General features: G+C 50.1%; 2 protein-coding genes across 2 annotated transcripts in view; both read right to left on the bottom strand.

The window, feature by feature from the left end:
- LOC112827069 (antileukoproteinase-like) overlaps nt 1-23,844 on the bottom strand; it is a 381,146-nt gene that overhangs the window by 159,971 nt on the left and 197,331 nt on the right. The gene's annotated exons all lie outside the window — the stretch shown is intronic.
- On the bottom strand, nt 569-16,662 carry TOMM34 (translocase of outer mitochondrial membrane 34). The gene is made up of 7 exons (XM_025875391.2): nt 16,404-16,662; nt 12,599-12,698; nt 11,351-11,503; nt 8,270-8,439; nt 5,377-5,524; nt 1,693-1,819; nt 569-1,473 (listed from the first exon to the last, which is right to left on the bottom strand). The coding sequence occupies exons 1-7, from the start codon at nt 16,561-16,563 to the stop codon at nt 1,369-1,371; spliced, it is 963 nt and encodes a 320-aa protein (XP_025731176.2). The 5' UTR covers nt 16,564-16,662; the 3' UTR covers nt 569-1,368.

The raw sequence follows: 23,844 nt of genomic DNA, 5'->3' as shown, positions 1-23,844 counted from the left end.
GGAGTCTGCTTCTCTCTCTGCCCTTCCTCCCACTCGTTCTCTCAATTTCTCTCTCAAAAATCTTAAATTCCGCCCCCCCCCCTTTTATTTTTAACTGGGACACAGCCCAGGAAAGCACTTTCTGCTCCCGGTCCTCACCCTCTTCTCCTAGCTGAGGCCTTTACAAACGTCTGTTTTGTCTGCTGGGACTGCCTTTCTGCCCTCTTCACCAGTTCAACTCCCACGTTAGAACTCAATGCAAGCTCCACTTACTCGCGGACCCCTTTACCCCCAAGTCAGGGGGGGAAGGCGCTGTGTGAAAGGTTCCCTCTAAGATGCGCAGGCTGCAGTCTGTTCTGGGGTTCTCTGATCACCTTCTTCCCTGCCCACCAGAGCCCCAGCCGTCCGAGAGCGGGGACCGTGTCGGTTACTGTGGTTTCCCCCGCACTGGACACAGAGCCTGACCCATGCACACATGCCAGGAAGTCTGGTCAGCCGAGGGCACAAATGCTCAACACGCTGCAGCTCTTTATTCCTGCAAAGTTCCAAGCACACAGCTGAAAAAGCACACACGGAAGCACAGCAGACGTTTATGTACCAGAAAGATGTTTAATGCAATAGCTTGAAGACACAGTTCAACAAAATCAGTCCATTTTTAGTTCAAATTAACTTCACATGACAAAAAACCAAGAAGCTTAGGGGGGACCACTGTTGAGGTCAAAAGGAGGTCCCTGCCCAGAGTGGAAGGCCACAGACTTCAAGAAGGCCTTTCTCTCCATCCCACCTTCAGGGAGGGGCCACACCTCCGGACTCTTAAAACCGCTTAGGCACACCTCCCCGCCGGAAGCGGCAGCAGCCCAGAGCTACAGCCAAGGCCACCCGAGCGTCAGGATTGTGTGTCCCTACCAGAGCAGGGCCCAGCCAGAAGGCGCCGGAGCTCAGAACACCAGGAGCTCTGCCACGGACTGGGTGGGGACGGCAGCCCTGGAGAACCAGCTCAACAGGCCGCTTTGGGCTCTAGTTTACCCCTCCCCCACCCCCGACCCCCGCGCTCAGTTTGCTCAGGTGAAGCCCAGTGAGATGGGTCTGGGGGAGCTAGGGGGGCAGCCGTGGGGAGCATGCTCGGGGCAGGGGCAGACCGAGTGCTCTGCGAGCTGTCCGGGGCAGGCGGCAGGGGGGACGGTTCCAGCAGAACAACATCTGGGGGTTTTGTTTGGTTTTTTCTTTTTACTACTCTGAGCTTAATTGTGAACAAAGCAAAGCCTCCTAAGGGGTGGGAAGCCATCACCTCTGAGTGGCCTCAGAGCTTGCTCGGGGGCATGCTGGGTCCCGGGAGCAGGCACAGAGGAGGGAGCTCGGGCAGAGGCTTCCCGCTAGCCTTCTGGGGCTTTAGTTTAAACTCTGGTTAACTTCCTGCTGCAGCTTCCGGGCAGGGCCATTCCTGGGCTCAAGCTGCAGAAGGCTGCTGATGTCTGCAAAGCTGGATTTGTAGTCCTGGGAGGAGAGACAAAGGCGTGAGAGGATGGAGACCGGGCCGAGGTGCGCCGCGGCTGCCAGGGCACACAGGGTCTCGAACCCCAGCCTGCGGGCCTGCCCTGGGCCACCACCTGGGCTCCCCTGGGAGGGGAAGGGACGTGCCCCCGCCCGCGCTCTGGAGGTGCCACCACAGGCACAGGTGTCTCAGCGGGGGCCCGGCAGTCAGGCTCTTTTTACCTCGAGTGCCTTGTAGGCTTGCGCTCGTCGGTACAAGGCCTTCACGTTCTTTCCATCCAGCCGGAGCGCTTCCGTGCAGTCCCTCGCTGCTGCCTTGTACTGCTTCAGGGCCAGATGGCAGAGCGCTCTGACGGGAAAGGCCGTTGGGGAGGGTTCGCTCACTGCTTGGCGGCCGCCCACCAGCCGTGAGGCGGTCGGAGCGGTGGCCTGGGAGGCGGCAAACACCGCTCCGGGCCGGTGACCGTGCGGCCTCCTCCCCCGCGCGGCGAGGCTGGGCCCGTCCCCGCAGCCGCGACCCGCCGGCTCGGCGCGGAGGGGCGAGGGGACCGGCGCCAGCCCCGGGGGCGGGCGCTCCACGACCCGGACCGTCCTGACCGCGTGGCCTGTCCCTCGGGCCACCTCCGGCCCGCTCCCGGCCTGCGCTCTTTTGCTCCTGAACCCCGCCCCCGGCGGATTAAGAAGTCATCTACCGCTAGGTGCTGGACCCGGAGCACGTGCACGCGGACACGGTGGCGGGCAGACGGAAGGGGGTCTGCAGCTCACCGGGAAACGCGCCCAAACCGAGAGGCACCGGGTCAGCGGCTACGTGGCCACAGAGCAAACGTAGCAAAATGTTAACGGGGAATTCAGATGGTAGGTGTATGCGTGTCCACTGTACAGTTCTTTCAACCTTATATTGTGAAAACTTTCATAATCATGGAAAAAAAAATAGCAGCATACATCCGTACAACAAAATGTTCTGCATCTACGGGGGAAAAAAGTGTGTACATCTCCCCCATTCTTTTCTCTGGAGATGGCCACTAAGAACAGGTGTCTTGGCGCTCCTGTAACTCCATCCACTCCATCTCACCATTCCCAATGGGAGCAGAGCAGTATTCACTTAGTTGGATGAACCACAACTTATTTTGCCAATTCCTTATCTGGAGATTATTATTTTCATCGCTTCCAGTTTGCTAATACGAGATGCTGCCATGAGCACCCTTGTGCATAAAACTTAAGATGCCTACCGGGAGGAACGGATGGGTCAGCAGATACGTGCATTTATAATCGCGACTATCATTGCCAAAATGCTCTGCAAAGGACCTGTTCTCTTAGGCTCTATCAGTAACTTTCTATTTTCCTGTAACTGTACTAACCCTGGGGTCAATCTTTAACTTCAGTCAATAATGGAAGAAAACAAGGTCCATTTTAATGTAGTTCCTTTAACTATAGGCAAAGCTCAGTATCTTTACATAAGGCTTTTTAACCTCATGAAATCAAATTTACCTTTCCTTTAACGCCCTCTCTGGTCCCTATCCCCCACCCCACAACAATTTTATTTTAATACTTTCCCCACTGCAAGATAATTAACCCATGCATTCTTCTACGACTTGGTGGTTTTATTTTCTACATTTGAAACTGTGATCCCCTTAGAATTTGCTTTAAAATACACAGTGAGGTAAGGACTCAGGTTTATTTTTAATTTTAAATGAGACTCTTCTGAAGGTCCATTCAGGGCAAGCTGTAGGTGCTGGGCACCCGAGTGATATCCCCACTCAGGTACCAACTGCACAGAGAGAAGGGAAGGAAGCCAAAGACGAGGAGCTGGTACACAGAGCTGCAGAGCCACAAGGCGGAGCATTAAAATGGCATCCAGGATGTGGTGTAATTTCAGCCACAACGGATGGAAAATTCAGTTTTGTGTCAAGTTATCAGTCCTTGAAATTAAATTTATAAATTCAATGTAACCACAACCAAAAGCCCACCAAGATACTTTTTGGAGTCATCAAAATGATCCTAAGGTTTAGCAAGAAGAACAAACCTGGGAAAATAGCCAGTGATGCTCTGATTAAGAATAAGGAGAAGACCAGCCCTACCAGATAGTATAAAGCACTAATAATTAAAACAGTGTGGCACAGGGGGCGCCTGGATGGCTCAGTCATTAAGCATCTGCCTTCGGCTCAGGTCATAATCCCAGGGTCCTGGGATCGAGCCTCGCATTGGGCTCCCTGCTCCGTGGGAAGCCTGCTTCTCCCTCTCCCACTCCCCCTGCTTGTGTTCCCTCTCTGTTAAAAAAAAAAAAAAAAAAAAGTGTGGCAAAAACATACTTGTATGAAAAACTGTATTTAAACAAAACAAAGCATTGTCTTGAATGTATTAAAAATCCAGGAAAACAGGCTAATAGAGATCTCTCTCAGTATGAAAGAAGTGAGTCCAGAGGGCCCAGAGATGGGGGCGTCAAAATGCTGCAGCAGAAACCTAGAACAAACGGGCAGCAGCCCTTCCTTCCGGTGAGCCTGGCAGACTGAGGCATCCCTGGTCCAATCAGCCAGTAAAACCACAGGTCTCAAATTCCAAAATCCACGCTTCAAAACGAAAAGTCCTCTTTTGAACTTATTTGACAGCAAAACCTGACCTGCACAGGCCTGAGGTTACATGGAATTTCCCCGTGTTTCAGGCAGAAATGTTAACAATGAACTTCATCCACCGCCCAGACCCTGCGGGAGTATTATGTGATCCAATATACGGACCATATTACCTTACTCAGATCTGGAACACCTTTTATCCCAAGAATTTTGGATAGGGAATGGCAAGACTATAGTAGAGCCAAGATTTTTGAACTAAAGAGTAATTATGTGTATGTTAGCAGGGCGGGAGAAACAATTTATAACATTTTGTAGTAAATCTTTTATAAGCAAGATTTGGATCAGATAAGGTCCCTTGCTGAATGTTTCAAGCTTCTGACAGTAAAACTGATAGATCTCATCGGAGCCAGGCTGCAACTCTGTCTCCACCATTTACTGACCGGGTGAGCAGAGGTAAAGCCCTTCTGGCTCTGAGCTTCTGATTTCTTGACTTTAAAAAAGGGGAAGACCACCCACCACCAGTACGCCCCAGCGTGTTGCAAAACCGTAACTCCCACCCAATAAAGGAATAGTGACCCCACTGTCGGTGGAAAGAACCAGCATTCACGTCCAGCAGCTTGTGGTGCAGGGTGTTCAACTGCGCCACAGGTCACATCCTTCAGGCTAGACGGGACCACCTCTCTTGCTCCCAGGCCAGGCGATAGTCCACACCCTGGGTTCTGTCCTGGTGCTGAGACGGTGCCAACCCTTCTAATAGGAGGGTCCGGGGAACCCGTGGGGCTGGGGCAAGGGGGAGGGCTACGAGACACATGTTGAGGCTGTGTTTGTATAAGCACACCGCTCTTATTTATGGAGTGTGCTCATCTGGATGGTTCATGAAAACCTGAGGGGGAGGGAGGCTGACAGAGCCCAGGCTCCACGTTGGCATTGCTCAGTTTCTTTTTTTTTTTTTTTAAGATTTTATTTATGTATTTAACAGAAAGAGAGCACAAGCAGGTGGCGTAGCAAGCAGAGGGAGAGGGAGAAGACTCCCCGCCGAGCAAGGAGCCCGATGTGGGGCTCGATCCCAGGACCCTGGGACCACGACGCGAGCCGAAGGCAGTCGCCCCAACCAAGCCACCCAGGTGCCCTGGCATCGCTCAGTGTCTATTCCTTTAAGAGAGTGAACGCCACTGGCCACACCTGCCTCACGGTGACCGAAACAACTGGGAATGCCTATTTTGAGCTGCGACACACTGACTAAGCGCTAAGAATGAAGAGCCCGCCCCAGTCTGAGAGAAGACTACGGACAACAGCCGACGGCCTGAAATCCCCCAGGCCAGCGGCTGGTGGCAGGTACCTGTTGCTGTATGTGGCGGACTCCATGTCACTAAAGGAGAGGCTTTCACTGTACTTCTCAATAGCTTTCTTATGGTTTCCCTTCTTTACAAGCTCATTGCCTTCTTCCTTCAGAACTCTGGCTCTCTCCACATCCCCAGCAGAAGACGCTAGATGCAAATTCAGAAGAGGAAAAAGCCATGGAGCAGGTGCCCAAGATCCATGAGGCCTCGCCGGCATCAGCTCTTCCACGTCGTCTGCGACCCTCTCCCCCCTCCCCGAGACTTCCTACACTGCTCTGAAGCAGCCCCCCGGAGGAAGGAGCCCCCCTCACAAGGCTTCTGGGAAATTAAAGAGGTTTTCAGTCAGAGGAGGTTGGGGACTCCTGATGGAAACACACACAGACATGCACGTAAGAAGAGATATGTGGTAAAGAGCAAGCTGGGTTCTAGCCCCAGCACTGCCCCTTAGTAGCCGGGGACCTCGGGTGACCTGCCTAAGTCTCTGGGTCCTCAGTTTCTCTGTATGCTGGGGCACTAGCTACCCCACCCAGGGCTAGCGTCAGGACAAAACCTGAGAGTACACCACAAAGTGCGGAACACCCTATAAACTTAAAGCAGGAGATAAATATTTAAATAAGCAAGCATCTCAGAAAAAAATGGTGTAGCTCCCGGGCTTGCAGAAGAGCCCACCATTCCCCATCTCTGTTTGGTCGGAGCCTGCACCTTCCCTCGCCTACCCCATGCCACTTGGCCCCAGCCTTGACAGACGGAGACACAAGGTGAAATCTGGGCTGCTCGCCTGGCCCTCAGGCCCTTCACCGCGCAGCCGCAACTCAATGCTCCAGCCCCAGCTCCCAGATCACCGGGTTTCTTTAATTTTTAAAAAACGATCTCTATAAAATCCTGAATATCTGCAACATGGGTAAGGTTTTAGGAACAAAACTAACACCCTTGCACTCATCCCTCACCTTAAGAAATAGAACCTTTACTAAGACCTTTAAAGCCCTGCAGGGCCCCCTCCCCAAGTCAATCCACCCCTGGAGGAAACCATGATCCCCCATCCTGCGCTTCCTTCCCCCTTTTTCTTCTTGGTAGCTTAACTATATACGATAGTTCCTACAAACCATTTGCTGTTCATTTTGTTTTTAAATCTCGTATAAAAGAATAAGTAATTCAAGTATTCCTCTATGACTTGGCTTTGTTTCTTCCCCTCGGCGCCGTATTCCTCAGATTCGGCTGTATTGATGCACACCCCCGTAGTTCGTTCGCACCGCTGTGGTTCGGCTCTGTCATCCCTTCTGCTGAGAGCCCTGCGCTGTTTCCAGCTTTGTTGTTCACTGTTGCAAACACCCTGCTGCGAACCTTCCTGCGCGTCTCCTTGCGGGGGGCTGCGGGGTCCCCACCCCTTCGGCTTTGCCCCGGCTCTCCACACGCCACGCCGCAGGCGCGCGGACCCCCACTGCTCCCCAGCGATACCCACGCACTGCATTCTCTAGCTCTCTCCGCCGTCTCCGCCAGAGATGCCCTTCCCTTCCCTCGCCCAGCTGAAGACCGCCCCCCTCTGCCCCCCTCAACGTCCAGCTCAACCTGTCACCTCCTCCGGGAGCCTTTCCCTGACTCCTCCAAGTGCACACGTGTTAGTTCCTGTTTCGAACTCCCCAAACACTAAAGGCTCTGTGTCGTGCTGTTTGGCGCAGAGCTGGAAAATAGATGGCTCAGTGGCTCTGCAAGAATGAAATACCTGGTAGGTGCCCCGAAGCCATTTTGGTTAGCGCCTCACATCTCCATTCTGGAGAAGGGTGGGGGGGCACTTACCAGGTTCCCACAAACCAGAGTGAATGCGACCCACGGCCGGACACGTTCCCTCCCAGGAAGGGGGGGTGACCCTGCCCTCCACTGCCACTCACAGCAGGCTCCAGCCCTCAGACCTGCTGCACCTCCGCTGCTCAACACCGAGCTCACTGGGCCCAGCTAATTCCCTGGGGCGCTGGTGAACCTCTGCCTGGAGAACGGCCCCTCCATTTTACACGGTCGAGGTGAACAGTCTCCTGTTTTGGGGCTACCTGGCCTGGATCGCCCCTCCCTATTCCACCTCCAGGGCCTCATGTGGTGTGTGTGTTCCTGGGGAAGCGTCACCCTCTCGCTATGAAGGTGGGGGCAGATGGCGTAGGACAGAGATCATCACAAAATCTCAGCCCCTCGTCCCAGTGACCAGGTCCCAGAGAATGGCCTGTGACCAAACAGGCCAGAATACACCGAGACTGTATTTAAAGGGATTTAAAGGAAAGAAACCCTCTCTTTCTTAGGGAGCTCCCAGAAAAAAAAAAATCACCTTTTTCTCTTCCTCTGGGCCACGAGGAATGGCCTATAGGGATGAGGCCAGGAACTACTTTATAGCTGTTTTACCACTGGCAGGGAAGACTGCCCCAAGACAAAGCAGACACACCAGAGAAGAGCTGAGAGGAGTACCGAGGAATGGAGTCCGAATCTGATAATGTACTGAGCTGCTGGAGCAAACCTTGCCTGAACCTGAACTCGGAGCTTTCAGTTACATGAGCCAATACGTTCTCTTTGTATTTTTACCGTGTTGAGTTTTCTGTCCTTGCCACCAAAACCATCCTAGATCATCCATCCCCAGTGCTGCCAGATAAAAAAGAAGGGCACTAAAGCTGTATACCTATGAGCCACACTGAGCGTCCAACGTGCCTTCTCTATCTCTGAATCCGGCCAGTGGTGAGATGGCTTTCGCATCGCCCTCAGGATAGAATTGAGAAGACTCTAAGAGGTGAAGACTTTTTGTTTCATAGATAATTTTTAGAGCTCAGCTTAAGCTAGGCCAATTTTTACAGGACGACTCTAAAGAAAGGGGCCACGGGGAGACTGTAACACTCTGGGCAGGAAGTCACAGCTTACCTCTGCTCTTGGAAGTTGTGGTTTCTCTGAATTTTCTCTTAGCCATCTCTTTGTGGTACTCCAAAGGCACGGAATCCCACCTCTTCTGAGCTGTGACAGGCACCAAGGGGATAGAGGGCAGCTTCAGGCGCCACTCGGGCCCCAGCGAGTCCATGAGGGCTCTGGTCATTCTGGAAAGGCAGACAGAATTACAGGGAGGTCTCCAGCTGGGTCAAGAAGATACTACCCCTCCCATAAATCCAGAGGGGGTGTAGAGAGCCACCATCCCTCTACAGCCTTCCGACACACAGCAGGAAAGGAACAGATGTCTGCCACCATGACACTCGTGCCCTGCCTGGCCCTCACTTGGCCACACTCTGTTAACTCCAAAGTGGGGACGGCTGCTTGTTAAGGGTACTTAAACCTCACCCCCAAAGGACCACACATGCCCCCAAGAAAGGATCACATGTCTTATATTTTCTCAGTGGATCTATTATAAGGCCAGGCAAACACCTGACCTTTGATTAATGCTCAGAGACCTTTATAAAATACAAATCCTGCGTCATTCTCAAATTCTGAACTCCTCCAGCGGTTCCCACTTCCCTAGGCTGACAGGGCCTGAGATCTGGTGCGGCCCCCTCCCCCACTCCACTTTTACGGGGAGCCGCATTCCCTCTTGATCCGCATGTTCCAGCCTTTGCCCATGCTTTTCCCTCTACCTGGAATGACCTCTTCACTCTCCATCCCCCCCTTCTGGGCCCAGCTAACCTGCTTCAGATGTTGCTCAGGGACCACGTCCATTTGGTTAAGAAATTTCCAGCACCTAGCACATCACCCGATTCCCGCCCAGGCCCAGTAAGCATGTGCTCGATCAGCGAATAAAGCCAACTGTATGCTTTTTCTGCCCCAACCACTGCGCTCCCGTGCGACTAGAAGGGCAGCGTCCCAGGCGGCGATCACTACGAACTCGCGGCGTCTGACGAAGCCCGCACAGCTGCTTTTCGGCCTGGCACAGCTAGTTCAAGCCTCTACCCTCCTCAGCCCGGCTCCCTTACCCTCCTCCTTTTTCAGGGCAAACTTCCAGGTCCCACAGATACAAACCCACCTGCGTGGGCACTGAATCCTTCCTGGGTCTCTCCCGTCGCAGATGGAGAAGTGATGAGGCCAGTCTCTCCGCCTCGGCTCTGGGTCTCACCTCGTCCCGCCTCCGTCAGGAATCACCACCAGCAGCTCTCCTCTAGCTTCAGCCTTTCTCTCTACCGACTCCAAGCGGCCGCACTGAACCGTTTCCTCACTTAATAAGACCTCCCCCCCCCCCCCCCCGCCCCCGGAGACCCCACTCTGCCATCGCAGCTGGACTCCTCTGCCTCTTCGCGGCCAGGCTTCTAGAACCCACTGCCACCCGGGCTTCTGACCCGCCGCATGCTTCCGTCACAACCACCAGTGACTCTCTTTCTTAACCTCAGAAGTCCACTAACTCATTGGAACACCTGATGGGCGTGAGGTTTTCATCCTTCTGGAAATACTTCTTCCCTAAAGGCTCCGAGGTGCCTCCCCCCCTCCAGCGGCTGTAGAAAATGCTGCCATTTTCTAAGCGCCACCTCTTCCCCCGGCTCCCTTGCTGTGGGGGGTCTTTTTTTCCTCCCACAACCTCAACCCACCTCTATGCTGATGACCTTCGAATCCATAGATCTGCCTTGTATTTGTCTCTTTTTGCTCCAAAACCCATGTAAATACCAACCACTGTCCTCACGCCTCTTGTCTCATGGTCCCCTCCAACTCAACATGGCAGCCACCAGGATGTTTCTCCGATTTTTCCCTTCTCACCACCCCCAACACTCGGGTTCACTGAACTACTACCTAACTGTCCCCAGAACTGGTCCCACTGTCCTCTTCCCACCATCTCCACCACCTGAGTTCCCGCCCAGCCCTTCCGACTCTGCTCTCCTTCACGTCATCCTGCAACACGGCAACCAGCGAGCTTCCCTCTCAAATCTGCTCACACTGCGCCCCTGCTGAAGACCCTTTCACAAAGCCTCACCGTGCCTGGATTAGGTCCGGGCCCTGTGTGGTCGGGCCTCACCTCACGTCCGAGCTGAGCTCCTCGCCCGCAGCGCCAAGCGACACGGGACTCCTCACAATGCCGGGAACACATCACCCCGGCTCACCCGGCACAGCTGCCCTTCCTGCTGCGCTAGCCCCAGATCTCTTCGTTTCTCAGCCTCAGCTCACCTCCTCTGGGAAGTCCCGACTGGCTTCCTCCTGCCCCCCCCCCCGCCCCGGGGGCAGGTTAGGTGCCCCCTTCTGCCCCCTCAGCCCCCTGGGCCGCCTCCTACCGCAGCACTCACCACACTGTGGTGCACGTGGCTGTGACTGACTGGGGCTCCCCACGAGACTGGGGGTTCCATTAGGGCAGGAAGAGCTATGTGTCGGGCATCAGCCCAGGCCCTAGTGCAAAGTTGGGCACGCAGAAGTGCCAGATTCTGTTGAATGACTGAAAGTAAAAGGAGGCAGAGAGAAAACCAGTCAAGCTAAAAATGATACACTAAACACACGCCACGAAGTCCTCTGAAGGGTTTGCTGTGAGGGTAGCGTTTGGCTTTCTAGCAGCCCACGCAAAGAGGGGAAACATGATCAGTACACAAACGAGGGCAGCCACGAGGCGGAAACAAAGCACCACTCAGAAACTCAGAACAAAATGGCGCCTGACGGGCCTCGTGAAGGGGTCACAGTACCACAGGCCGACGCATCCCTGCAACAGCACCCTACAGCCTTGTGTCCTGGCTGCCTGCACCTGTGGCCCACTCTCCCCGCTCTAGTTAGGTCTGTGAAGCAAGCGGGTATATATTCCCCAGGGCACCTGGCACAATCCCTTACACACAGAGCTCAGTACCTTATTACCCTGGTAAGGAATCGGAGCAGCTGGACCATCGATCTATCAGTCCCCTCACTCTGACCCCCGAGGCCCCTGCTAACCACAACAGCGGACTGTCCTTCTGCACTTTCCCCACGTGTTCAGTAGGTCTCGGGGGACCCCCAGGAGATGACCAAAGCCATGGTCCCGAGTGAGTCCAGAGAGAGCGCCTGCAGAGTCAGGCTCACCGGTTGATGCCTTCCAGGGCCGACGCCACACTGTCATCAATCTGCAGCACCGTCTTGTAGTCCACATAGGCCAGCGGGTACTTCTCCAGGGCCTCGTAGGCCGATGCCCGCCGCAGCAGGGGCTTCATGCTGAAGGGCATCAGGGCCAGTGCTCTAGAGCCAGAGGAAGAAATGTCACCAGCTGCTGAGTCACCACCCCCCCCGCAGCTCCTTCTAGGAAGGGTCATCTGCAGCATTCAGCGTACAGGAGGTCATATCTGGCACAGAGACGCTGCTAAAAATGTCAGACCTTAGCAGAGGGACTTTCTATCTTAGACCAAAGTGGAGAAGGGACGATGGGCAGAAAACCACCAACACTGTGAAATGTGTGCTCGTGCACCAGTTTTCCGAGTCGCAGTCCCCCCAGATCAAGAACAAGTGCCTGAGGCTTTCATTCTTCCATGTGTTTTTACAGAGTCCGACCCGGTGGGAGAAACAGGCTCCGCAGTCAGACGGAGTGGTGTTTGAATTCTACCTCTGCACCAGCCACGGGACCCCAGGCAGATCACCTTACGGCCTCAACTGGCTGCAACCCACTTCTAGCCTGGGCGGGACGGTAAACTTACCCCGCAGAGCGGTCATGAGCCCTCTGGGGAGGAAACCTGGTACGGGCCTGGTACGGAGCCACTGAGCACAGGCCCCACGAGCCCGCTCCCCTCTCCTCCTCCCTCAGCTACCACCAGGGCGCAAACCTAAGGCGATGCTGCAGATGTGTGTCCGCTCAGTGAGGAGGAGAGAAGGCGGTGTCAGACTGGCTTGCAGAAGAAAGAAGTATGACAAACCGTTGAACCCGTTACACCAGGTCATCGATGGATAACTTCTTCTCCTTGCTTCTTTTGCGGCGATTCACTCACCTCTGTCCCTCTTTCCTTCCCTCTCACACACATCCACCCAAGAAAACGCCGGGGTGAGCCCGTCACTAGCCTGCAGCTCACTCTCATCCTCAGGCCCCCGATCTCCCAAGGCCCGTAAGGCCCACCTCTAAGCCCCCACCTGACTCCTGCTCTTTTGGCGGACTCCGAAGACACAAGTCAGGGGCCGTGAGCACCAGGTAGAGCCTCCTATCCTCCGTGAGCTGGTGACGCTCAGGGACACGCCCTCGTTATCTGACGTATCTGTTAACTGCTGGGATCGACCCCAAGAAGAGGACAGGCCCGATGAACACAGCTTCCCCTCTGGAGGCCCCCGAGGCCGCGCCCGCCCACTTACGCAGTGCAGTCTTTGATGCAGTCCCTGCAGTTGCCATCCTTCAAGTGGCAGGCTGCGCGGTTGGCGAAGAGGATACTTTCTTCTTTGGGGTTCGAACCACCTGGCCAGGGCGAAGCAGAAAGTACGAGATTAACAGGGTGCGAAATGGACGCCCCGGGACTCCGGGGTGTATCTCGTACCCGGAGCTCTCTGGGCTTCCCGCTCAGGCTTGTTGGGTTGCCAGGTCTGTCGCTGTCACATGGGAGCGAGAGCACCAAGCCTCCCGCCACTCACGGGGAACCAAACACCTTCTCCTTCACTCATTCCAGCACTGAAGCGAGGACCAGGCAAAAGACAAAACATGAACCAGCTGGCTTCTGCTGAAGGAGATCCGTGCCGTAACTGTGTGTTTGTGTGCGTGTGTGCACGCACGTGTGTGAATTTTGTTACAAAAAGCATGTAAACCCGATTAAGAGGGGTTCCTGAAAAAGGAAACGAAAAATGTGATAAGGAGACTGAAGTCTCCTTCACTCTGAGAGAGAGACTGATCCTACCTGGTTAAGTCAGAAAGGATTTTGCCAGGGAAGAGTCCTCTGGGTCTGGCAGGGCTATGCAGGACTTCATCAGGGGAAGGATTCAAGCGACCCGGCGTGGAGGAGAGTTATCAGACACTTCTCTAAAGGCAATCCTTATCCTCAGGAATCGCAGAAGCCGATGTCTTTTACCGTGTAGCCACAATGACTTTCAATTTTATAAAAATAATTTTTCGGGGCACCTGGGTGGCTCAGTTGGTTAAGCGTCTGCCTTCGGCTCAGGTCATGATCCTGGAGTCCCGGGGTCGAGCCCCTCGTCGGGCTCCCGGCTTCTCCCTCTGACCCTCGCCCCTCCCGTGCTCTCCTCTCACTCTCTCAAATAGATAAATAAAATCTTTAAAAAAGTAATTTTTCAACCACTTCATACCCACTAGCATAAGCCATAAACGGAAAGCATACAAACAAAACACCCCCAAAATTATTAAGCGTTGACTCCGTAATTCCACTCCCGGGTATATACCCCCAAAGAAGTAAAACAAACTCTTTTCTGAAAATTACGAAACATTTAGAAAACAGTAAAACAGATGTTTGACATCCATCATTGGACTTGGCATACATTATACTTGCTTCCAACCTCTTTCATTTTCGAGATGGCTAAAGGTCCACTCATCCTCACCCTTTCCCTTTGCTTCCTCCCCAGACCCCCAGATGCCAGCACAGTCTTGAAGCTGGTAGGTAACATCCTCCCGTATGCATGTTTGCCCACTTCTATTACATATGCATTCACAGGAAAGAGAATATACCATTTTATATCTTTCAAAGCTTTCCGAAACTAAGTGGCACCCTACTCCCTATCCTTCCGCAACTTACTCTTTTCTAAGTATGTTACCATACTGAGGCATGATGGCGTTCATTCAGTATCAACAATAACAAACTAATAAGAACTTTCCCCCTTATTTTGCCAGGCCCTGAGTGAGACTGCAAAGTACGGGAAAAAGGTAAAATATATCCTTGCCCTTGAGGAACAAGCACAAGTACTCAAAACTCGTAGTCCGTATCAAGTCGCAAGTAGCAGAGGTGCGGTGGGAAGGGCAGCGGAGGAACTGAGGATCCCGCCCGTGAGCCTGCACCAGTCACTCAATCCCTCTGATCGCGTGTGCTCCCCTACCACATGAACATATCACTTCACAAACTTGCTGGAAGGGTTCATTTTGTTAGCTTGCTCCCTGCCGTCCTTTTGCTCCAGCAAAAGTGATCAGAGACATCAAGGGATTTGCCCAGAAATCATCTGGAAAATCCACAGCAAGATCAGAACCAAATGCTGTTCCCCTACTAAGTCTAGACCCCAGGCCAGCCCTTCTAAGGATCCAGAATAAATCCATACAAAAGCACATGCTCTTCCAGACCAGCTGGGGTAGGATGAAAAAAAAAGGCAGTAATATCAGTATCTCAGCTTCGTCAGTGACTACATCAAGTGAGGCTGAGATGAGGAGGCGGGCCTAAAGAGGAGTGTTCTAGAAAAACAAGAGGGGGCAAAAGAGGGGCTTGAAATTGCAAAAGTTCAAATAAGACAGACTGGAATTTGGAGAGGATTTGGGGAGAAGCCTAGCAAAATGATTCAAAACTTGGGACTTGCAAATCAGACAGACCCGCATTCAAATCCTGCCTCTGATATGTCTTCATTGTACAACCCAGTGCAGACAAATTTAACTCTTCTGGACTCCTCGTCCATAAAGAGTCTTATCTGTAGGTTTGTAAGATTAAAAAGGAGGGGCGCCTGGGTGGTTCAGTCGTTAAGCGTCTGCCTTCAGCTCAGGTCATGATCCCAGGGTCCTGGGATCGAGCCCCGCATCGGGCTCCCTGCTCTGCGGGAAGCCTGCTTCTCCCTCTCCCACTCTCCTTGCTTGTGTTCCCTCTGTCACTGTGTCTCTCTCTGTCAAATAAATAAATAAAATCTTTAAAAAAAAAAAAGATAAAAAGGAATGAGGTCTGTAGTGCCTAGCACACAGAAAAGCACTCAACAAATGCTAGCCAAGAAGAGAAGGCCAAGGGACATAGGTACTACAGAAAATGAGGGCGCATGGGTAAGACACTTTGGAAGAGAGGTTTGGGGCAACAGGCTGGTTGGAATGAGGCTTACCTCTTCTCCAAAGCGTCTTACCCATGAGCTGGAGGCTGGGAGAACTGATAAAGGCCATGCTGCTCCTCCATTTAAAACAAAACTCCCCAGTAGCTTCCCATCAGGGAATAAAATCCAAACTCCCTACCACAGCCTACCGTGTAAAATGCCTACACAATAGGGCTCTGCCTATCTAACTGCCCTCAATACTTACAATTCCCCACTGGCTCACTATGCTCTGGCTCCTACAACACACCACGCTTATTCTGTGGGGGCCTGTGGAATGAACAGTTCCCTCCACCTGGAATGCTCAGCACCCAAAACTCTGTGCCCTTGGCTTCTTCTCATCATTCCGATATCACTTCAAAGGTCACTTCTTCTTCAAAGTTGTCCTTGATCTTCCACTCCAAAGGAGCTCCCCAATCACCTCTCTGACCACATCACTGTATTTGTCTTCTTTGCAGCCCCGATCCTTATCAGACAGGCCTTGTTTACATCTGGATAAAGAAAGTGTGGTATACCCATACAATGGAAAATTATGCAGCCTTAAAAAAGAAGGAAAACATCTGTCACATTGTCCTCAGGGCCATTACGCTAAGTGAAATCAGTCACAAAAGCCAAATACCGTATGACTTCACTCATCTGAACGATCTAAACTAGTCAAAATCATAGCTACACAAAGTAAAAAGGTAGAAACCAAGGGCCGAGGGGAGGGAAGGAAGATTAGTGTTTAGTGGGTACAGAGTTTCACTGCTGGAGATTCAAAAAGTTCTAGCGATCTGTTGCACAACAACGTGAACGTATTTAATACTTCACCTAAAAAATGGTTAAGACGGTGAATTTAATGCCGTGGGTTTTTTTTTTTTTTGCCGAAATAAAAAAAAATGTGATAAAACACCCATTAATATGGAAATATGTTTTTGATATGCCAGGAAGTGAAAAAGAACCAGTAATAAAACCGTATTACAATTAAAAAAAAACAAGGGCAGAGAGGGCCAAGGAAGTTTCTCGTAGGATGCCGAAGCGGGGAATGGGCGGGAGCCCTGGTGAGCCAGCTGGCCGCGGGGAAAGCAAGTCGCAGGCACCCCGGGCAGGAGCGAGGTCTGGGCGGCCGCGGCGGGGGACGCCGGAGGAAGTGGCCGGCCTGGCACGGAAACGGGGGCCAGGGTCGTACCTTGCGCCTGCAGCGTCCGCAGCGCGCGGCTGTAGAGCACCGTGGCCTCGGCGAACTGGCCGTTGCGGAAGCTCTGGTTGCCGGCGGCGCGGAGCTCGTCCACGGAGTCTGCGAGTTTGGGGCCCATCCCGGGGCCGGGACGGCGCACCGGGGGGCGCATCCGTTTACCGCGCGGAGGCCGGCGCAACAGCGTCCGAGCGGGAGCACCGGCCGGCGAGGACGTGAGTCCTACGGCCAACCTGCCCGGGAGGGGGCGGGACGCACGGGGCGGGGCCAGAGCTGCGCGCGCCAGGGGCCTTTTGCGCATGCTCGGGTCGGGACTTGCCAAGCGAAGCGCGCTAGGGTCTCTGGAGGTAGGCTGAGAACCTGGGGATGCTAAAACTCTGGGTGAAACAATGAAAGAGGCCGGGTCCCTGCTCGCAAGGAGCTTACATTCTGGTGGTCACCGACAGGCTGTTAACTCTTGAGCAAACGAAGACGATAATCTCATAATGTGATTAATGCTAGACGGAAAACAGAACAGTGATGTAATGGAAAGTGACCACATGGGGACTATTTTAGATAAGGGGGGTGGGATGGGGTAGGCGTCTCTGAGGGACTAATTGAGCTGAAGAAACCTGAGAAGATTTGGGGAGTGCTATTCCAGACCGAGAGATAGCAAGTGCAAAGGTACTGAGGCTGGAAATTAACTGGTACCTACTGCTCTGTAGATGCTGATTTAATAAATGAATGCACTGATAGGTTCATGAGGATCTTTCGCAGAGGGAAACTTTAGCTTATCTTCAGCGTCCTTTGACTTAACTCTATGTCCCGGTTGATGTGCCAGTGTTTTTAATTGCTTGTTGTCTCCAGCGCACATGAAGCTGTTTCTCTTGCTTCCTGACCTTGGCTTATGTGCCCCCCTCCTGCAGTTCTTTTCCAAACACTTCCTCTTGCCTGATCCTGACTCCACCTATAATCAACTCAACCATCCTTTCTGAGAGCCTTTCTGGACTCCTCACGTCTTTCACCTTGTCCCTCCTCTGCTCCTATTGCTCCCAAGGTTTATCCTTCATTTGGCACTTATCACTCTGTGATTGTCAGTTTATAGTTTTTCTCAAAGACTGTGAGGTCTTTAAAGGCAGGAAATAGGTCTTTATTTTTGTCTCCACAAGACCTAATCGGAGCTGGCACCAAACATGCCGTTCTGAAGGTCTATTGACAAACACCTGGTCTCTGCCCTCAGGGATTTAGTTATAATTATTTGTGTAAACCCAACCCAACCAGACTATAAACTTTCTGAGTTGCTGTTCCATCTGAATCCCCTCAGTCCAGCACGGGCCCCACACAAGGAAAGAATGAACACTTAGTGTGGTGGGGAAACTCGACCAGGCACATACACTGCTGGTTATCTACTCAACAGCTTCCATCTTTGCTTCCAGAAGTCTGAATTCTCCTGGTCCAGGGAATGAATCAGGATTTCTTTAAACCAATCACAATAATCTCACTCTCTTTTGCCAGTGATTGGTCAGGGGTGGACATGCCCGTGATTTGCCCCAGTGAGTTACAGGATGTCTGCTGGGTCCTTATGAGAAAGTTTTTCCTCCCAGATAAGAGGTACAGGACTGCGAAATAGCTTCTTTTGCTCTCTTTATGATTTGGGTACTGTTGGGTTAAGGATATCCAACTGGACATGTGGTAGTCATTTTGCAATTGTGAGGCAGTAAGCGCAGGTATGAAAAACCAATGTCCTGGGGTGGGGAGGGGAAAGATGAAATTGACATTGGTGAGCCCCTGAATCAAACCTGGGCGGACTGACTTCTGGGCTACTTATTAATAAAACAACAAATGCCATGGGGCCTTAAGCCACCATTTAGTTGTTTTTTTTTTTTTCTCTTGCTTGGAGGTGGATATATTCTAAATGGTACACCAGACAAGTACACCTGTGTCAAGCTGTATTTTCCAAAAATGACCAAAACAATAATTTCCAGTCTTCAGCTCTCTTTGAAACTGCACAGGACTTTGGGGTCCCCTCAACAGTATAAGGGACATTATCTACCTCCCAAGACTATGCCATTAAAAGGCACCGCAGCTTCCGCCTGGCTCCCTTTCACAAATATCCTTCAGAACCTAGCCTTTACCCATATTTATTTTAACCAAAACAGAGAAGTCCCCTCTACCCCCAGCGCCAAGTGAGCTCCCAGCCAACAGCCAGCACCAACTTGTCAGCCATGTGAGTGAGGCATTTTGGGTAAGAATTCATCCAAATGGTGACTGACCCTGACTGACACCATGGAAAAGAGATGAGCCTTCCCTGTGGAACCATGCTCAAACTGTAGATTTATGAGCGAGAGAAAAAAATGTTGTTTTATGCCACTAAGTTTTGGGAATGGTTTCTTAACACAGCAACTGATAAATGGTAAGCCCTTCCCACAATGCTTCCCATAAATGCAGAGCTGATAAAAGCAGAACTGAAAGAATTTAGGGGAGGGATATACTGGGGAGTCCGGGCAGAGAGGAAGTCTTCTAGGAGGAGGTGATTTTTTAAAAATAACTTTATTGAAAAATAATTCGCTAGCATAAAATTCACCCACTTAAAGTTGTGTACAGTTCAGTGGTTTTTATTATAGTCAGTGTTGTACAATCACCACAATCAATGTTACAGTATTGTCATTACCCCAAAATGAAACCCCACATCTTTTAGTCATCAGGCCCAATTCACCTACCCCATCTCCCCCATCCCCAAGCCCAAGCCCAAAGCAACCACTAATCTACCTTCTGATGGATTTGCCTATTTTGGACTTTTCAGGTACATGGAATCATATGATACACGATTCTTTGTGATTGGCTTCTTTGACATAGCACAGTGTTTTCCATGGTCATCCATGGTGTAGCCATGTATCAGAACTTCATTCCTTTTTATTGCTGAATAATTTTCCATTGTATACATTTTGGGTGTCCATTTTATTTATACATTTATCAGCTGATGGAAATTTGGGTTCTCTTTTTGGGGCAGGAAATAACTTTTTGATATTTATTAAGATTTCATCTCTCTGAGTTAACCATCTCATTAAAGCCATATTTAATTTGTATTCAGCTTTAATGGGGAAGGAATAGATATTATAGCTGTAGTCTCCTGAATGAGATAATATGCACAGACATTATTATTGGACAGTAATCTTTTTGTTGTTTAAACACTTCTTTTCAGGGTTAATTGGTAGTTTCTTTAAATAATATCTCTGCCTTCCTTGGTTGAGAGACGCTGGTGAGTAAAGATGTGTTAGAATCAGGACACTCTGGGGCGCCTGGGTGGCTCAGTCGGTTAAGCGGCTGCCTTCAGCTCAGGTCATGATCCCAGGGTCCTGGGATCAAGTCCCGCATCGGGCTCCTTGCTCAGCAGGGAGCCTGCTTCTCCCTCTGCCTGCAGCTCCCCCTGCTCGTGCTCTTGCTCACTCTCTCTCGCCCACGCTCTCTCTAGCAAATAAATAAAATCTAAGGAAAAAAAAAAGAGTCAGGACAACCTTACATTTCATTTAACTGAGCCAGGCACAGCCAATACTTTTATATGCTGATTGCAAATAATGAACCAATTAGTCTTGGGGAAAGAAGTATAGACAGCATCATAATTTGTCAATTTACAGTTCTGGATGCTTTTCAGTTCAGGTGTATCAATCATGATCTAATCTGAAAACACTGAGTAAGATGTCTTATGGAAGGGATTTGAGATAAGAAGTTAGTTCAGGGAATTGGGTGTCAGAGGTGAAAGAGGAGTCAAGAAGCCAACAGAGAACGGTGAGGGAGCCCAAAGGCCAGCAGCAGCAGGAAATGACTACTAGGCCCAGGACTTGAATATAAAAAGGAAATGGTGATGATATGGCTTGGAGTGTTGGGGTTTGGAGCCAACGGCCAAGAAAGAATTCTTGAGACATCTTTGGGGCAAAAAGGTAGGTTTTATTAAAGCACGGAGGCAGGACCCAGGGGTAGAAAGAGCTGCACTGGGGTTATGAGGAGTGACTGATTAAAGATTTTCTATCCTATGGAGAGGAGGGTGATGTTAGGGCTCCAGGAAATTGAGTCTATAGGTTTCTGGAAATTTTTGTTGTTGTTGTTCTTTAAATTTTTATTGTTATGTTAATCACCATACATTACATCATTAGTTTTTTTGATGTAGTGTTCCATGATTCATTGTTTGTGCATAACACCCAGTGCTCCACGCAGAACATGCCCTCCTTAATACCCATCACCAGGCTAACCCATCCCCCCTCCCTCCTCCCCCCTAGAACCCTCAGTTTGTTTTTCAGAGTCCATCGTCTCTCATGGTTCATCTCCCCCTCCGATCGGAAATTGCTTTTTTCCTTATAAATCATTAAGACAGTTGCAAACTGAAGGAGACTTGTGTCCTGCATCCGGCATGACTGCGATCGCCATCGGTTAACCTTTTTTTTTTTTTAAGATTTTATTTATTTATTTGACAGAGGGAGACACAGTGAGAGAGGGAACTCAAGCAGAGGGAGTGGGAGAGGGTGAAGCAGGCCTCCCGCGGAGCAGGGAGCCTGATGCGGGGCTTGATCCCAGGACCCTGGGATCATGACCTAAGCCGAAGGCAGACGCTTAACGACTGAGCCAGCCAGGCGCCCCCAGTTAACCATTTTTTTTTTCCTTTCCTTTGTCCTAGGGCAGCCAGAAGTGCCTGAGGAATGTCACACATATCCCACAAGGTGGGGTGGAGGAGTTGTGGAGTGTTAGCTTGTGCTTTGCCCTCAGTTTGCCTCTGCTCCTTCATCAGTGATATTTACAGAGTTCAGAAGCTGCAGTAGAGTAGAAGCTGGAGCCAAGTAAGGATGCTCTAGGAGGAGCTGAAGACAAAGTTACTGTTGGATACTTGATCAGAAGCAAAGAAGAGAGAGAAAGACTGGCTTCTCTCTTAGTTCTGCCCTCCATCTCCTGCCAGTGCTGGCTGAAACTGGCCAAAGGTCAGCTGACATGGGAACCTGGGAAGTGAGCTTGCAGGGTTGGTCTCTTCCCCTAAGTCTTCTTAGGTATGACATCAAAAGTATGACTCAGAAAAAAAGTGGATAAACTATACTTAAAAATTAAAGTTTCTGTTCTTTAAATGAGACTGTTAAGAGAATGAAAATACAAGCCCCAGAAAAATGCTTGTAAATCACATATCTGATAAAGGACATGCATCCAGAATATTAAAAAACACTAAAAACTCAGTAACAAGGAAACAGTGCAATTTTACGAAGGACAAAAGACTTGAACAGATAGTTCAGAAAATATACAGATGACAAGCACTTGAAAAGATGCTCAACCTCATTAGCCAGTAGAAAAAATACAAATGAGAAACACAGTGAGAGGGGAGCCTGGTGGCTCAGTAGGTTAAGTGTCTGCCTTCAGCTCAGGTCCTGATCTCAGGGTCCTGGGATCAAGCCTCATATCAGGCTCCATGCTCAGCAGGGAGTCTGCTTCTCCCTCTCCCTCTGCCTCTCCCTCCTTGCTTGTGCCCCCCCAAATAAATAAATAAATAAATAAATAAATAAATAAATAAATAAAATCTTTTAAAAAAGAAAGGCAACGCAGTGAGGTACCACTACACACTATTAGATCGGCTAAAATTGCAAAGACCAATCATACCAGTGTAGATGACATAGAGCTATTGAAATTCCCATACACTGTTGGTGGAAATGTAAAATAGTATAATCACCCTGAAAAACAGTTTCTTAATACATTAACCAAGTATCTTCTATATGACCCAGCTATTTCTCACCTGCGTGTTTACAAGAGAAATGAAATGTAGGTATGCCTATATGTATGTCCATATAAACGTGTACATAAATGATTGTAAGTTTTATTTGTAATAACCAAAAACTGGAAAATGATTACTTAGAAACCATTGGGCTTTGGGGTGGTTTTTTACATAGTGATAGTTAACTGGTACACTGAACTAACTCTTTGCAATTTTTTGCATCTTTACATTGCCCTTATTCAATGTGACTCCGGCCACAGTTCCTACCTCATCTCCTACCGTTCCTTATTCATTCTGCTCCAAACATGCCAACTTCTAGCTGCTCTTCCAACACAAGCCTTTGCCCTTGTTGTTCCGTCTGCCTTAAATGCTCTTTAAAAATATTAGTGTGACTTAGTCTCAATTCAGTCACATGTTTTTTTTGGTCTATATGGTTTTTCTTGCTTTGTTTATTGCCTTTCCCACCTGAATGTAAGATCCACGAGGGTAGAAACTTTATTTTGCTCACTGCTTTGCACCTAGTACTGTGCTTGGCCCAGAGCATATACTAGATATGTATTTGTTGAATGAATGAATGACTGACTGACTGAATGAATGAATGACTGTTCTGACCTCAGAGTTTTCCTGATCCTACTAGCCTCGGTTAGGTTCTCATATTAGTTTTATATAATTTATCACTACATTAATTACCTCTGTAGCAACTATGTCTTCTACACTGTAAATTACAAAAAAAAAGCTAGAACTCATCTATGTCCTGAGTACTAGTACATAGCCAGAGCCTAGTACAGTGCCAGGCATGTGTAGCTCAGTAGGCACAGAATGAAATATGAGTAACCCTGCTCATTGGTTCTCTCTTTTTTAAAGATTTTATTTATTTTTGAGTGAGAGAGAAAGAAAGTGTGTGCACACGCGGCGAGAGGGGCAGAGAGAAAGGGAGAAAGAATCTCAAGCGGACTCCCCACTGGGCACGGAGCCAGACGCAGAATCTCACAACCCTGAGATCATGACCTGAACCAAAATCACAAGTCAGATGCTCAACCAACTGAGCCGCCTAGACGCCCCATTGGTTCTTTCTCTTAAGCTATTATCATATTATGGTTCGCTAAGGTTTGTTATTTACTTATTTATTTTTAAAGATTTTTATTTATTTATTTGAGAGACAGAACAAGAATGAGTTGGGGGAAGAGGAAGAGGGAGAAGCAGGCTCCCCGTTGAGCAGGGAGCCCAATGTGGGACTTGATCCCAGGACCCTGGGATCATGACCTGAGCCGAAGGCAGTCGCTTAACCAACTGAGCCACCCAGGTGCCCCTTAGTTATATTAAATATAATTTAAAATTCAGTTTGTCAGTCATACTAGTCACATTTAAAGTGCTCAGCAGCCACATGTGTCCGTCTACTGGCAATGGTTTTGGACAGCACATATATAGAACATTTCCACCATCACAGAAATTTCTTTGGGGCAGTGCTGGACTGGACATTCTACTGAAAGACGGGGCAATCCTAATGTCAGTCTATCTTTTGGAAAAATCCCAGGAAGGGGATAAAGGAGGGATGTTTGACATTGTGTACTGGTAAATTCACATTTATTTTTAAAAATGTTTTCCAAGTACCTCATTTATAGGGGTGGGTGTGTGTGTGTGTGTGTGGGCAGCGGGGCCTGAACATAAGGTCAAACGAGGAGTGTGCTTTAGGAGAAGTACAGGAAAAGTACC

Source organism: Callorhinus ursinus, unplaced genomic scaffold (assembly GCF_003265705.2).
Source record: "Callorhinus ursinus isolate GAN/ISIS: 27379988/994484 unplaced genomic scaffold, GSC_fseal_2.0 scaffold38, whole genome shotgun sequence".
Classification (NCBI taxonomy): domain Eukaryota; kingdom Metazoa; phylum Chordata; class Mammalia; order Carnivora; family Otariidae; genus Callorhinus; species Callorhinus ursinus.
The sequence above is the reverse complement of the archived record's forward strand: the minus strand, read 5'-3'. Positions and strand labels throughout refer to the sequence as shown.

Excerpts from the sequence above, each read along its gene's own strand:
- TOMM34 (XM_025875391.2), bottom strand. The coding sequence starts at position 16,563 with ATGCGCCCCCCGGTGCGCCGTCCCGGCCCCGGGATGGGCCCCAAACTC. Across the intron at positions 5,525-8,269 it reads CACAACTTCCAAGAGCAGAG|CGTCTTCTGCTGGGGATGTG; the intron begins GTAAGCTGTGAC and ends ATTTGCATCTAG. Across the intron at positions 1,474-1,692 it reads AAGCCTACAAGGCACTCGAG|GACTACAAATCCAGCTTTGC; the intron begins GTAAAAAGAGCC and ends CTCTCCTCCCAG.